Below are 12,876 nucleotides of genomic sequence, written 5' to 3' on the forward strand. Positions count from 1 at the left end.
CTGACCACCCAGAAATTGTCGCTGTTGTGTGACTCAGAAACAGCCAAACCGAAAGTTCGGCGTAGGACGGATATCCGGTCCTACCCTCTCACTATCAAAGAACACCCCGAATTCCCTCCATCACCCTTCTATGGAGCCCCGATAAACCTAAACATCTCAACTACAGGTGTCCCTTCATGAATGGTAGAAAACGCGTGATGAAGTTTTGAAACAAATAAAGTGCTAAGAACAGGGACGATAAGACCAGGGACAATAAATTGCTAAGACCAGGGACCCTGTGCAGAGTCCCTACTTCTGAAGGTGCGCTTGATCATTCTGCAGGATAAACGAAGACAATTGGTAAAAACATAAGAGCTCTAAAAACGAGTGCGAGGTAGTACGGTAGTTTGTAGCGTTTCGGAAGGCGGTCACATCGTTGTCGTCGATTACGTTTTTACCCAAGTTAGTAGGCCACCAATAGGTATCGAAAAATGCATGTCTTTTTTGTCCACCGCGAAAAGGCGTTTATTTATTTTGCAATATCAAGGCAACGGGTTTTCGCTACGTTCTATTCTCAGAAATAAGTACCTTAAAGGGACGTCAATCTCGTGCATCTCGACGCTAAATAATACTTCGAGGTGCTCCCACTTACCGGTATTTATCGCCCTGGCCTGACTGATGAGACTTAGCGCGATTCAAAGTTTTTCGCCCTCACTTTTCACAGTGGACAAGCGTACTTCTTTGGGGGGCTTAAACACAGCCTCGTAAGCCTCGGAGTTAAAGGCCCCGGAAGACACAACGGCGAAACCACCCTCTTTATCACCGTAGAGTACGCACGACGCTGTTAGCCGGCTGTAATGGGTGTACCACGATACCGGTAAGTTCTTCGGTGTCGGTTACGAAGCCGAAGCGTTCGCTTGCCTTCATGGTCTCAAAGGAAAGTTTTGTGCAAGGTGACCTTCTGCACAGATGCTCTTGAGGCGAATCTTAAGTCATCCAAGAATGTATTCTTTCTTTCGTTTCAAAGGGGCCATCTTTCTTTGAATTTTTTTCTTCTGCCACTTGTTTCTGAAGAAGTCAATCGATTTGTTGTATTTTTCATCCTTATTTTACTAGCTGGAAGGCTACGTATTAGGCAGCTTTCGGCACAGGTCATCTAAAGCATTGCTTTGCACCCCGTCAACTCCCTTTTGCAAGCAATCACTTTATCCCCAGCTTTCTCGCTCGAAATTCTGACCTCTCAGGAATCTATAAAAAGTATTTCAGGAAAGTGATATCTCGCATACAGCAACCGGCTGGTTTGAACATAAAAATTCTAACAATTGTTCCCACGATTCTCAGAATTTGTGTAATTCGTTGTCAAAATTTACTCCCCATGTATTTCTATGGAATTGTTTTCATGGCTCTGGAGTTCAGTCGCGCAACGTGGTAATCTTGAAACTGCGCACAAAGCAATCTATCGCCCGAAATATTAGCGGCACGAATATATATTACATTCCGCTGAATGACTGCAGTTTAATTGCTACTGAAAGGACTGCCATGAGCCGGAAAGCAGCACCTGTAATTTATTACACTTTTACGCGGTATTTTTATGTGGGATGGTACATTTAAGATGTTGTAGACGCAGGGTGCATATGAACCACGTTGATATTTCTGAAAATGCAGGTGTCGTGCGTATAGCCATGGAGGTAGGATTGAACGACGTCGTGCGTGCAGTCGTACCCTTATAAGAAGGTCTTTGGGCTTAGTTTGATGCACACAGGTTTAAGAGGAGAAGGAACATACATTCCAGTACTTGTAATGACGCAAATAAACCAAATGAGCCTTGCTTGCACGCCCGGAACGAGTATGCACCAGATCTTCACACAGTTTATCCAACTGTTTCTTTTTTCGCTGTTTTGTCAATGCATTCACGGGATATGCCGCTGCAGTAAATGCGTGTCCGCGTAAGCGATGTGGCTGGATGACACGCAATATTTGAAACACGGAACTCGGTTAGGCTGCTACGAACTCGCTAAGATAGAAATTGCAAGAACACGCGAAACCAAATATCGTGTCCTCTGCTTTATCGCAGGACGAGCTTTTTGAAACGTGAGAGTGAAGTCAGATGACGCGACTAAGCTGATGTGCGCACTAGACGGCGAGGGTGGGATTTCGTTTCTCTGTGGCCATTTAGGGAAGCATAGTTTCGATTTGTCTAGTCTTATCAACCTTTTTGCACAACCTAAAGGAAACTAGAGAGATCAGCAACCGTTGCTGTTTTTTTTTTTGTTCTCGCTGTAGGCACGCAATCTTTAAACGCTATCTGGATGCTTAAACGCTGGCAATCGTATGCGTCCTTCCTCAGTCGTTGGCGGGTGGAAAAAGTGGGCAGACGACTCCTGGAAGCACGATGCTGCCAGTGTGGCTGTCGTTTATGCTGCTCTCTCTGGCTAACATCGGTAAGTCGATGTACGCGCCTGTAAGGCATCGATGTTGGGTTGAATCAATGCCTCCTGCCGTGATGCTGCATAACAATTTTCCGTTTAAACTTACGTCACGAGGAAAAGGAGAGTCGTGATAATAGGTGACAGGAAATTTTACAAAATTGCAGAAGTAAAAGAGTTTTCAGAGTGTACGTATTAAACATAATCGCCACGGGTTTACTTACTCAAACAAAGCTAGGACAGCATGCCGCAGCATGGCGCCAGTATGTTCCATGGTATGCTTGAATTGGGAAAAAAGCAGTACTACACCGTAAACCTTACCAAGGTAGGTCACGAAACGGAGAGAGCTCAAGTAGTTTAGTGGAACCACCTATACCAGCTGAGATATGAGCTCATTGGTTTTCTGGATGGTGCAAATTTTGTACATTTTGTGTAGCGCCTGCTTTCTCGCACCGAAGTTTTCACGGGGAATATAGTAAGTCATGACCACCAGAACTTGTGAGTCTGTGGTTCTGTTTTGCCCGAGCATCTTGTACAGTGGCGTACGCAGGTTATCACTTCAGCAGGGCATTTTCCCAAAAACGAATACGTATAAAATGAAAAACAAAAAAATGCAAAGTAAGCCTCAACCAGGAATCAGTTCAAAATGAAACCGAAAAAAATTAGAACGGCGCGGGCGCTCTTGACAAGGGTTACGGATTGTTTTCTTCATTTTTGTTTTCTTTCGGGACATGTCAAAATGGCTGGTCGTTGTGGCTTAGAACGAATATATTGCCCCGTCATTATTAGCATTACCTTCAACTAGCCCTGGCTATTGAGCGTAACAACGAAGGGGTTGAATTGAGCAGCTTAGAAGTTGGGTGAAGACGACGAAGTTGACGGAACGCTGGCTCTAGCGGTAGTAGCTAATTGCGAGCTCAGGTTCGCCCTATGAATAGTCTTTTCCCTACGCTGCCGACCCTCAATTCTAATTTTCCATGTAACAATATAAGTCGCGTGAGGTTTGTGAGTAGCCCTCGACACAAAAATAATTATCGGTAGCCGTTATTTGGTGGCCGGCAGAGTCAGTGACCTCTACTATTCCCTCCTCCCCCAAATCTAAAAAAAAACTTTCAGAGAGGCCGCGGTCCCCATCCCTCATCCCTGCATACGCCAGTGCTTCCGGGTACCTTTTCAGCATGTGATTTAACCATCCTAACGTTGTGCTTTAACCTTCTACACGTTAGGTTGAACCTGCAGGTAATTCTTCCTACCGAGCGGGTTCAGGCAACAGCCTCGTCAAAACAGTACAGCACAGAACATTGCGAGAGTAATAAGGGGCTTTGCTGAAGCAGTGGAAATGAAATATATAGGGCACAGAAGATACAATCAACAAAGCACTTCAATTTTTTTACGTCATTATGCCGAGTCGCTTTCCCGTTTCCTTGTAGTAATCTTTCGCTTATCGTTATCCCAAGGCATTGTTCTCTCCGACTGGCGCATTGCTCGAGTAATTCCCGTTCTTAAAAAAGGAAATACCACTTTTTTGTCTAACTACAGACCAATATTCCTAACTAGCACTTGTTGTAAACTTCTAGAGCACACAATTTCTAACTATATGATTACTTTTCTAGGTGAGCGCAACGTACTATCCCCATTCTAGCACGGTTTTCGTAAAGATCTATCCACTACAACCCAATTAGTTTCCTGTATGCATTCTTTCTCCTCAGTCCTAGATAAATCCGGTCAAACTGACATTATCTTCCTTGACTTCAGCAAGGCATTTGATAAAATACCCCACTCCAAATTAATTCACAAACTTGCTTGGTATTCCCTCGACCATTGTTAAATGGGTAACATCGTATCTATCTTCTCGCACAAAGTTTGTTGATATAAATGGTACCTACTCCAATTCTCTTCCTGTTAACTCAGGAGTTCCCCAGGGTAGTGTCCTGGGACCACTACTGTTTTTAATCTACATCAATGATATTACATCCTGTGCCAAACATGGTGTTTGGCATAGTCTAATAACCGTAGTCTAATAACCGTAGTCTAAGCCATAGTCCTAATAACCGACTATAGCGAGAATGCAAGAGCAAAACACATTCCAGGCCTTCGGGGCAGTCGGCTTTGGTAGAAGGCATTACGAATCCCGGTAATCGTATGTTTGGGAGAAGGAATTACGATTCCCGGTAGTCGTCTGTAAGGTAAAAGAGTTTTTTCAATCTTACCGAACCCTCGAAAGTATTGTGTCGCATCACCCTTGTCATGGAATTAAAGTATGCCGAGATGCAATGAGGGGCGCAAAAACTGTAGGTTGAGGTCTAAATAACCTACTCTGTGCATAGGCGTGCACTACAGTACATTTGGATATTTCTGTACATTTCCCACGGCTATATCTTCCCGATATTCAAATATGCTTATAGTAAAACTGCACTCAAAGCAAGAGGAGAAGGAGGAGCAGTAAACTTTATTTAACAGCAAAATCGAGCTGGTTAGTGGGCAGGCTCCCCAGTCCATGACAAGAGAGTAAGAGTAAATCTCTTCAATTCATGGAACGCAATCCCGAGCAGGCCAGGATGTGTTCTCTACGCCTCAAGGGGTTGGCAAACAGTAAAGAGCTGCTTGGGCATATTCTTATTATACTGAATAGAGGCACGTATACTATTTATTGCATTGATTAGCGAGTATATCAAGCCTTGAACACGGTAATCATGTCCTAACTTTTAGGGTTGAGATACATTTCGTTACGATAACTATGGTTACGATAGAAATTCGGGGCACAAAAACCCCATTCGAGTTCTGGACAACGTGTTCCTGCCTTTCGCGGGGGAATCCCCAAACCTCCTACTAAGGCGATTGTGACGCTGCTGAGAAATTAATGCGTTGAGCACAGAAAAAAAACTTCAGTCTGATACAAGTCAATAACAACGAACGGAATAGAAGGCAGCCGTTTTATTTCCTGCTATGCGATGTGCGTATGGGGGCCCGCTGCTTGGTGCGAACATTAGACTGTGAGACTTCATCAGAGCATATCAAAGATACTTTAGGGAAGCCTCCACATTTTTAATACTTACCGAGGAGCTCTGAGCACTGAGAATCTTTAACGTGCACCGATATCTCGTACAGACGGGCGTTTTTGTTCTGGCCACCATCAGGAAAGCGGCCGGCGCTAGAAAAGACCAGCTACACACCATCATCTGACCGATGCTCCGAAGAAAGTTGGTCTCCCGTTCCTCGTGTGTTGCAAACTTGTGGGGGATAAAGCTTGAAATTCTTCCGGGGTGTCAGATGCTGGCAAAATAAATAAATAAATTACTGGAAATACACTTTTTAAAGCACTAGCAAGTCAACGTGGGTGATTTCCAGCACAGACACTGCTGCCCCCTACAATCGGACGACAGCCACGCGAGTCCCTAAGCTGATCAGAGCCAGGGGACGCCACTCAAATATCTCACCGCCAATACCATGTTGCACAGCGACGTCACGGCTTGACGGGCGCCGGTGAGGCGCAGCGGAGCCACGCCTGGGGCCCTATTCTCGACTGCACAAATGGCCGGCAATTCGCCATGTTTGCCGGCAATTTGCCGGAAGTCTTTTCTGATTGGCTTTCAATTTTGATCACGTGCTTCCGGTTGACAAAGCGGTTGTGTGAGCTGTCGTCATTTTGACGTTTTATGACGTTTACGGGCACCAGTTCTAAAGCTTGCCTTATTTCTCTTTACTGAAAGCGCATAATTCTTGGCCGACAATGAAAAACCAGACTAAAAGCACTAGACATGACAACGTAGGCCTGTCTTTGCTATTCAACGACAATAATGCCTGTAATATAGGCCATCTCTGTGATAGGCTGTGAAGGCATGACGTAATTTAAACAGTTGGCGGGAACGACTACGTCATGCATTGGCAACTTCAGCCTCCGTAAAAGTGACGTAATGCTACGTAAGAGCTTGAAAATGGCGGCTGTTTTTGTCGCAAAATACAAGCAAAATAGGTCAAAAAATTGCCCCGGCTTTCGGCGAGCGAAACGTCCGCCAATTTGCAGCAGGTGCAGTTTCGCATGCACGCTGTTTCAAGCATGTTTCCTACCGAAACAAATTATAGTTTCAACTGCTTCCAAGTCAGCGATCATGCAGCATACAAATAACGTGCAGTATTTCGCTTTTATGTTTGGCAATAAAATAAAAATGATTTGTTTAGCGTAACCGCAACATAAGAGGGCAGTATAAGCCTCTCCATGACAAAGAGAACCCAATGCATGGCATTTGTCCATACTTGTCCTAGGAAGCTGTTGGGTCACATGACCTAACTCAAGAGAAAAAAAAAACAAAGCAAAGTGACTCTTTGGTTTATTACAGCGCTGATTGAAGTCGAGATTCACGAATGAGTGAATCGGCGACATCGGTGCGCTCCGCGGTTATCAGGCGTAGCGCTTCGCTGCTCTTATGTCATAGAAGCGATGGTCGCGGCCGTCTTTTTCTGTGATCACGCCACATACTTGTAACACAGCAGCAGACGACGCCGTGGCGGCGGTGGCGGCAGGGAAGTTGATAACGGAACAAAGCTTGCATTGGAGCAGAGAGCCCAGCTATGTCACTAAAAGCGATTGAAAGAAATGAAAAGGTACGGTAAAAAAATTGGGATGTTCTTTAGCTCGACATCCGCCTTTCGCTCGCTTTTGGATCAACGTTACTCGATCGTCTTGTGGTGTTGACGCCAATTTTGACCTCCAGAAATGTGTTTTTCTTGTCAGCCTCAGCTACCGTCTTAATTTGTATAGTACATGCCAAGTGTTTTATATCTTTCTTCCACAATATTTGATACCTTGGTTGGGATCACTATGAGAGAATCATCAAACTAATAAAATGGATTGTTGGGCGAGTTGGTTCATGTCTTCAAGAAAATTAAAAAGAGCGCAAAGGACGAGGACAAAGAAACACAGTAGACGGGACGCGCGCTCTCGTCTACTGTGTTTCTTTGTCCTCGTCCTTTGCGCTCTTTTTAATTTTCTTGAAGTCATCAAACTACATTGCTTGTCGTCATAGCTATGGGTGCAGCACGCCACTGATTGCTTACGTCGTGCTTACGCAAAAAAAAAAAAAAAATTGGCGAATTGCCGACAATTTGTGCAGTCGAGAATAGGGACCCTGGGATAGCAAAGCGAGCGCACAACTGCGCCAGGGATTGCTAGGCAACGCGATGTGACGTGACCGCTCCGCCAGGATTTTTGGTGAATCGGACGGAAAAAGCTCGGCATTAACAGATCGTCTGCTAAAAGCATGCCCGGTCTCGGCCAGGCACCAGCAAGAACAATATCGTGCTCCCCTTTCACAATTACTACATAACACAAATATGCGATAGAAGATGCTGGAAGCAGAACGCGGTTTGATTGATTGATTAATTGTAGGGTTTAACGTGCCAACGCAGGCGATGAGGCGCGCCATAGAGAAGGGTTCCGGATTAATTTTGACCATCTCGGTATCTTGAACGTGCACCGATATCTCGTACAGACGGGCGTTTTTGTTTTTCGCCCCCATCAGGGAAGCGGCCGACGCGGCCGGGAATCTAACTCAAAGGAACACAAAGGAGCCAGTTACAGAGCACTGCATGGTTGACGCCTATGTGCTGCGTTTGAAAGGGGCCCGTGTTTACCTCTTCGTCATTGATTTGAGTTATTGGGCACAAGCAGGATTTGGACACGTTCAATGAAGAATTGGTCAATGTTTAATGCACTGTTCAAGAAATCTCTCAATGTAGACGTATTTCTTTCAACCATAGGTGAAAATGAACACTCTAATGTGCTCTGCCTTGGCGATCGTACCTACATAATTTTTGTAGCGAGAGCTACATTGGCTGTATTGTCGCCGTTTCGCTGTTGCCGTTGGACGCACCGCGAGCTGAGCAGTTGCCTAGCGACCGCCGCAGCTGGCAGCGCTGCTCGCCACGCCAACGCGCAAGACGTCAGAGGAAGAGTCGGTGAAACCGCGTTGCAACAACAGAGGAGGAACCGGCTTTGCAAAAGGACCGACATTTGGGCGAGTTAATATTGGTGGATCATGATTGTGATCACGATTGACCTAACTCTGAGCAGCGCATGCGGCCTGTCGCTCGGAGTCCACCTTTGTGGAACCGCTGCTTGCACCATAAATGCTTTACGCGATCAGCAGTAACTGTTTTGTAATTTTAGTGCTCTAGATTCCGTGACAATGCAAAAGGATTAGAAGCTTCTCCTTTGACCGCGTTGTGAACAGGTTGAGCTATTTTCCAAATGCAGCGTTCTCGCGTATCTCGAGCTGCGTTTCCACATTTGGCTGCCTGCTTATCCTGCTATCGACCAGCAGTGTGCGATTGAGAAAGTTATCCTTTCATATCGTTTGGCTGCGTTCGCCTGAAAAAAAGTAAACAAAACATCGTGATTTTAAAGGTTAGATTAGATGAAACCGGGATTGTTTAATGCCGATCGGCTGTAATTAATGACCAAACAATATATGGTATTTTATATTGACTACTAGGAACCAGAAGTTTTTGCAATGTTGTATTGTATCGGCGCTCTTGAAAGATCCCCAGGTGGTCAAAATTAACCCGGAGCCCTACACTACAACGCGCCTCATCACCTATGAAGCGTCGGCGCGTTAAAGCCCATATAATCAATCAATTAATCGATCAACCAATCAATAAATGCTGTATTGTAAAGGATAAAGTTACTTCTAACATTTCAGGGGGTTCCGTTCCCAGTCGCAGCTTTGCGTGTAATAAATTGATTTTGCTCTGTCTGCTCGCCGTGCAAGTGCACCAACAAACCCTAGATTTGGCCGTTAATTGGTACAAAGTTGTTGCTTTCCACTGATATCTCAACTCGGTGTCCGTTGGAAAGCGATGCAGCAAAAACACGTCGCAACCGCACTGCATTTTCTCCCGGCAGTGTCGTGCAGATGCGTGCTATGGGCGACTTTTTCCCGCTTTCTCTGGTTGTTCGTTAACCCACCACCGCACAGTGCTGACCAAACTGACCAAATGACGTTTGCGCCTTCAACGGCATCGCAGCATTGGCTAAAACAGTTGAAAGTTCCGCAAAAACTCCGGACACGGTGCGAAACACTCCTGAACTACGCAGCGGAGCACGCCGCGCCGAGCGATGTTAACAGCCCAGCGCGTGCAGGAAACGCTGGTCCGCCGGAAGCGGAAGGCGCGCGGGCCGGCGAGACAACTGGTTTGCGAGTATTTTCCTCCTTTCCCGGCTGCTTATGGAAACTGGTGTATAGAAGGGGCTACTCGCTGGTATTCCACGTCAGATATGGAAGGTGAGTTGGAGAGACTGAAAGAAGCCAGGCTTCGTCGTCGGAACGAAACCAAGAGGCGGCAGCGAACGGAGGCGACGGAGGAAGAACGAGCCATACATCTCGAGTGTTAATGTAACAGTAACTTAACGACAGGTAACAACCAAACCTAAACCTAAAGCTAAATGATAAATATGTAACCGTACAGAGAACCAAGCTAAACAATAGCATTAACCGTAGCTATCGCAACCCACACCAAGGCTTAACTGAGTTAAGCCACAGCCAATTTTTTGGTTTGATTTTTAATGAGCACAAATTACTGACCAGCTGGCGTTGCCACGACCGAACGTACAAGCATGTCCCCCGCCATCCGCATTCACCGGTACACACACGAAAAGAAGCTCCGACTCACGCAACTAACTCCAATAAATCACGTTTCCAAACAACCTTCCCGTACAAGAATAAAAAAATATTTATAAAAAAATTCTATACAGATGCATCATTTCCAACCGAAACAATACACAAATGGTACTACCCCCCCATCAACCCCAAATGTCCATACTGTCAGCAAGCCGTCAATGCTGACTTGCACCACCTGGTCTGGATATGCCCCAAATTCTCTCGATACCACAATTTCACTTACCCACACCCAGATGTTTCAACCTATATCGATCCCCTCACATTAGATGAAGACACCATCGTCCTTATCATTCAGTTCGCCACTAAGAGCGGTCTAGCGCGAGTTATATAGCGATGGCCTACACCAGTGAATAGACCATTCAATGCTGAAGAACCCTCTTGTGAAAAAACGCATGCCGCCTCCCGACGACCTCGAACTTATACGAACCCCTCTCATCCATGAATCCTCCCCTCCCAACTCCCCCACAAGGCCTCCGGACTTCACTTTTTGAATGAAATATTTAACAACAACAACGTGACCTGATGAGGATGATGATCTTTGCGGAGATGGACTAAAAAGGCGACATCATCTTTATTAGTACGAACATTTTTTCGGAACGTTTTTATCACTTCACCGCGAGAGGTTGTAAACAACTTCATTAATGTTTTGATTGTTTTTTTTTCTAGGCACGAGCTACGAGGAGAAAGACTTCAACTGCGAATCTACTGACTTTCTCATTCCGACAATATCAGTTTGCGATGGAGTGCTTGACTGCGTCAACGCTAGTGACAATGTCAACGGCGTCGACCATTCTGACGAGAGCGAGGAAATTTGCGGTGAGCATGTACTATCAATTCTACAGCACGAAACGATGGCTGTCATGCGTCATTTTTTTAAAAAGGCAGTAATAAATTTTTGCTGCCACACATAGTGTTCCAGCACATAACAATGAAAGTAGGTGGGAACGAAATTCTGGAGCGCAGACTTTCGGCTTTCGAAGCAAGATAGATGTAAAGATTGCGTTTTTTTAAATGTAAAGGTGCCAACAAACTTTTAAACTGCGACAACCCATGCCTTTTGATTTCCCACCCTGGACTCTCTCACCCCTGTACATTATATTAATCATTCCTGGGGCCCTATTCCAGAGGCCCGAGATAGCCCGATCCCGAGTTTCCAGCTGCTTAAGTTAACAAAGTAGTGATAGTGGATCATCCGATAAACCTCGAGCGACACCCGCGCAATCGCGCTGAGCACACTTGGCATTATCAGCGCACCCAGTTGAGGCCGCTCACATTGAAAAAATTACACCATCTCCCCGAAGGGCACTAAGTGTTGATGGTGCCATCAACACTTGGTGCCATCGCGCATATAGTAGATATATTGACGACGCAGTAATCGGCAATGCCGGCCTGCCCAAAATTAATGACGACTTGAAGCTTTAGCTCAAGGCGATACTCAGTGCTTGAGGGCCCCTGTATAAGGTTAGGATAAGCGTTCAGCATGCACTAAGCTTGTTTCTCTGTATACTTCTCCCCTCTACACTCACTCTTACCTCGCCAATCAGATACCGAATAAGCGGTCAATTCCCCGTGGGTCACAAAACCACTAACGAACTCACCCGTAACATTTCTGGCTGAATCGAGTGAAACGCAGAAATAAACTCTTTCGTTAAATTATTCACAAACTAACACGATAGCCCAAGAAAGACCATCTCTTTTGTATTTACCGCAGTCAAGTTTTATTTGTCTGCTTCGTGAAAGGTCTCGTGAATATTTATGCCTTTTTGGTTCAATAAGGAGCTGCCTGTCAGCGCTAGAACCAAAATCTCCTTAATACAACACAAATGTTGGAGTTTGCAAAGGGCCTTGACAACTTTTTTTTAAACCACCCATTGTTGCCAGGTGTGAAGACAAATGTTGACCATGCCCTTGCCAACACAGGAGACCCTGGGGTTAGGGCGCCACCAGAGAGAACGGCGGAATTTCTGGCACTAAGCAGGCCGGGACACGGCCGGACTGGAGGAGCGGCAAAACTGCGCGCCCGCCGCTCCTCCAGCCCGGCCGTGGCCGGGAGGAGCGAGAGCGGCCGCCGGCCGGCCTGTGCCACGCGCAACTGCCGCGGAGAGCGGGCGCGCATGGGGGTTTGACGGCCAGTTAGAGCGGTGAAATCCAGCGGCTCGGGGTACATCAGCTCACAATTGAAGCTGCGATACAACGCATAGAACGATAGAACGATAGAATTGAACGATAGAATGATATAACGATAGAATGCATGCGATAGAACGATAGAATTGAAGCTGCGATATTTCGCGCATTGTTGAGACAGTGAGATCCGTTCCAGGAGAGCCCGGCGGCGCCACACGCAGTGTTTGTGCTAATTGTGAAAACTACGTGGTTATCCCCGAACGTCATGTATTGAAGGTGGTCTGCATGTACCCGTCCTGGCTGACTCGAGAAAAAAGGGGGAAAAAAAGCCGTAGTGAAATGCTTTACCAAAAAACCTGTTCCTAAATACTTCTTGCCGAGCACTCCTACTTTCCCTAGGGAGTAAAGCAAGGGGGGTAAAGCAAGGCATATGATCATTGAAATAAATAAGCCTTAAGAGCTTATGTTTTTAATTTCAAACAGCCGCAAGTAAAATGATTGGCCATAACACAGATTTTCTCCCTTGTGGCTTTCCCTGCGTGCGTCTCGTGATTCACTCCGAGTATGTGGGCGATGAAAAAACAAAAAAATAAGAAAGCCCTGTGTAATGAAGAATGCAAGCGCAGTTACTGTTTGGCAGCCTGATTCTAGTGAAAAAGTTTCCCGCACTC

The 12,876-nt window shown here is 45.8% G+C and overlaps 1 protein-coding gene across 3 annotated transcripts in view; it reads left to right on the plus strand.

Moving 5' to 3' along the window:
* Positions 1-2,274: 2,274 nt before the first annotated feature.
* Positions 2,275-12,876, plus strand: part of LOC144179515 (uncharacterized) — a 191,162-nt gene continuing 180,560 nt past the window's right edge. For all 3 annotated transcript variants that reach the window (XM_077707895.1, XM_077707896.1, XM_077707897.1), the window contains exons 1-2: positions 2,275-2,420; positions 10,748-10,897. In XM_077707895.1, coding sequence (XP_077564021.1) covers positions 2,372-2,420; positions 10,748-10,897 — 199 coding nt within the window. In that variant the 5' untranslated portion in view covers positions 2,275-2,371. The remainder of the gene's footprint in view (positions 2,421-10,747; positions 10,898-12,876) is intronic.

The sequence above is a fragment of the Haemaphysalis longicornis genome, unplaced genomic scaffold, assembly GCF_048455015.1.
Source record: "Haemaphysalis longicornis isolate Haplotype H1 unplaced genomic scaffold, Haemaphysalis longicornis Haplotype H1 scaffold_4, whole genome shotgun sequence".
NCBI lineage: Eukaryota > Metazoa > Arthropoda > Arachnida > Ixodida > Ixodidae > Haemaphysalis > Haemaphysalis longicornis.